This window comes from Anopheles darlingi, chromosome 2, assembly GCF_943734745.1.
Source record: "Anopheles darlingi chromosome 2, idAnoDarlMG_H_01, whole genome shotgun sequence".
In the NCBI taxonomy this organism is placed as follows: domain Eukaryota; kingdom Metazoa; phylum Arthropoda; class Insecta; order Diptera; family Culicidae; genus Anopheles; species Anopheles darlingi.
In genome coordinates, this window is record NC_064874.1 from 88,584,402 (window position 1) to 88,586,901 (window position 2,500).

The window sequence follows — 2,500 nt, forward strand, 5'->3', positions numbered from 1 at the left end:
TTATGTCCCGACACGGACAAGCCGATTAGCGTGACGTTGTGACCAAATAAGAGGGTCGAGAGTAGATTTATACCTCCACTCCGCTACTACTCTCGCACTTTGCCGCTACTGGGAAGTGCTTTGTTCTTTTCTTTCGCAGGCGTGAAAGCGACAAGCTTCGTCTGGAACCCGGATGTGAAGCATTTAGGAATGCGTCGTACGGTTCAGCAGTTGAACTAAAAGTAGTTTCCAACCGGCTTTCCGGTGACGAACGAACTGCACACTATGTATTGCTCCTTCAGTTCGATTGAATTCTCAATTCCTCATCCGTTGCGCTTTTGGAACGGGACACAAACGGGAGCGCAAAAACCGACAATCAACCGGATGTTCCATATGGACTCCATGCCGACTTCAGCCCATTTTTTGATGGGACGATATTAAACTCTTCACAAGCCGCAACAGCAGCATCTCTTTCGGTATGGTTGCAACATATTGTCATAAAACATACCAGATGTTCCGTGAAGCATGACGCTACGTCTCGTTGAGGGCCGTTGTGGTTCGCGGTGCTGTGCAGTAGCTTGGCTTGCGGGATGAAGGATTTTGTAATGATGTCAAGTGCGCATTAATGCAATGGCTTCCCTCTGCCTTGTTGCAGTTTTTCGCCTCGCGCTTGTTACAGTTTCTGGCCTGGCTTCGATGACAGAGCGCAGAGTACCCGGAACTGCAACCGAAGGATGAGATCATACCGAGCCTGCTTTAATCAGTTGCTTTGGCTTTGACTTTGGCCGCGTCAACACGCCGTCCATTCCCTCCCTGGCCGGCTGGTGCGGTAGATCGATCGATCGATCGCAAGCAATCAATCAGGAAAAATGGTAAATTGCATGAACCTCGGTGGATGTTGATAATTGATAGACTCAGCTCACTCACAACAATTTAATGGCCAGACCGCTGCCGACTGTAGTGCGGCGGTTCAGGGTAAAAGTTCATCCGGTCAAGTTCGTGTTCGTGATGGCGGTTGTTGATGCACAAATCGCTAAACAAAACCCCTCTTTCTTGCTCGTGCTGACAGCAGCCCTCTTTTCGCGGTTACGATGCTCTGCGGCTTATCAATCGATCATAAAAAGATCGGGCGTCATCAGCAAAGGTGGCAGGCGATGTGTGTCTCCCTTCAAGAGCCGATGATGAAATGCAAATTCCATGTGTATCTCACCCCGCAATATATTATCCTCCCACAAGCCAATCAGGTGACGGCATCGCGCGGTGGTCACGATGTTAATTTTAATGGCTAACTTATGCTCGCTCAAGAACATCCATACATCCATATGTCGCTCAGTTGGTTTAATTGTGAAGCGGATTGGTCATAAAGTTTAACTTCCAACATTTTATGACCAGCGGAGTAGACATCATCGCGCATGGCAGGAGGTCAGAGGACACGATCATGCCATGTAGACATATGATTAATACCGCCGTTTGAGTTCGCGATCTGCTCGGTTGCTTCAGGCTCTGGTGGTTCGATTAATTTAATCAAATCTTTTTCTTTCTATTTTCGCTTTATGTCCAATGCGAACAGAACCATCGTTGTGTTCGCTGACTCGGTGTGAAACTGGGCCGCACTGCATCATTCAGCAATTGAGATCATTTTGTGCGCCGAGTTTGTTCAATTGCCATTTAGCTGGCTTGGCAATGGAATGAATGGAATATGTTACAGAAATTTGATATTCTAGAGGCTGTCCTCACCAAAGTTTTTTTTCCCAATGAATATCTGGATCGAGCAATGTTTGGACCTAGCAATTGCTCTTCTATATAAAATAGAATGTTCTACGAATGTCTTATAGCCAAAAAGAAGAAACCTCATCCACGCGCCAAAGAAATTGGAGCGGTGGTTTGATTTAATTACTAATCAGAAGTCACCATTCATCCTCTTGAATGCGGGTTCTGTTGTTGTTCTTATCGCGCCAACACAGCATCTGTATCTCGTGACTTGAAATCTGGATTCTTTTATAGTCCTCCGCTTAACGCAATCATTCAGCAAACACTCTAAACAAAACACGCCACAGCGCTTATCTTGGAACAGGTGTCTACAATGGGTTCTGGATGCTCCGGCTCTGGCGGAAAAACCATCGCCTGACGTCATCATTTCACTTCTAACACACTGTTGCCCCTACAGGACACTGTTTGTAATAAATCTCAGCTTTTTATCTTGACCACTCCACCAACTGGACCGTTGTAGGTCAACATTAAATCATCGGCTACCAGAATTCTATTTCTAGGACGAGAACACGGCTAACGTCATCGACATTGTTGCTGCGCGTCTATTGTCTAATTCTTTTGACGATTGAGATGATGATGAGATGAGCTAAAATGATTTCTTTACTCTTTTCAGAAAGTCTGTGGCAGTCTAGCAGTTAAGTGATAGAGAAGCACCATGTCGAACTCGTACGCGACCACGGAAGGCAGACCGACGGCAAAATGGAAGCGGTTCGTCAAATCGAATCTGCTCACCTTTCTGACCGTGGTCGGT

At 46.3% G+C, this 2,500-nt stretch overlaps 1 protein-coding gene across 1 annotated transcript in view; it reads left to right on the forward strand.

Moving 5' to 3' along the window:
- The window catches only part of LOC125951619 (excitatory amino acid transporter 1), a 17,207-nt gene that overhangs the window by 11,003 nt on the left and 3,704 nt on the right, over window positions 1-2,500 (forward strand). Inside the window, exon 2 of the mRNA XM_049680577.1 lies at window positions 2,363-2,500. This exon is cut by the window's right edge and continues 104 nt beyond it. Within this exon, the coding sequence (XP_049536534.1) occupies window positions 2,405-2,500 (96 nt within the window). The 5' untranslated portion in view covers window positions 2,363-2,404. The remainder of the gene's footprint in view (window positions 1-2,362) is intronic.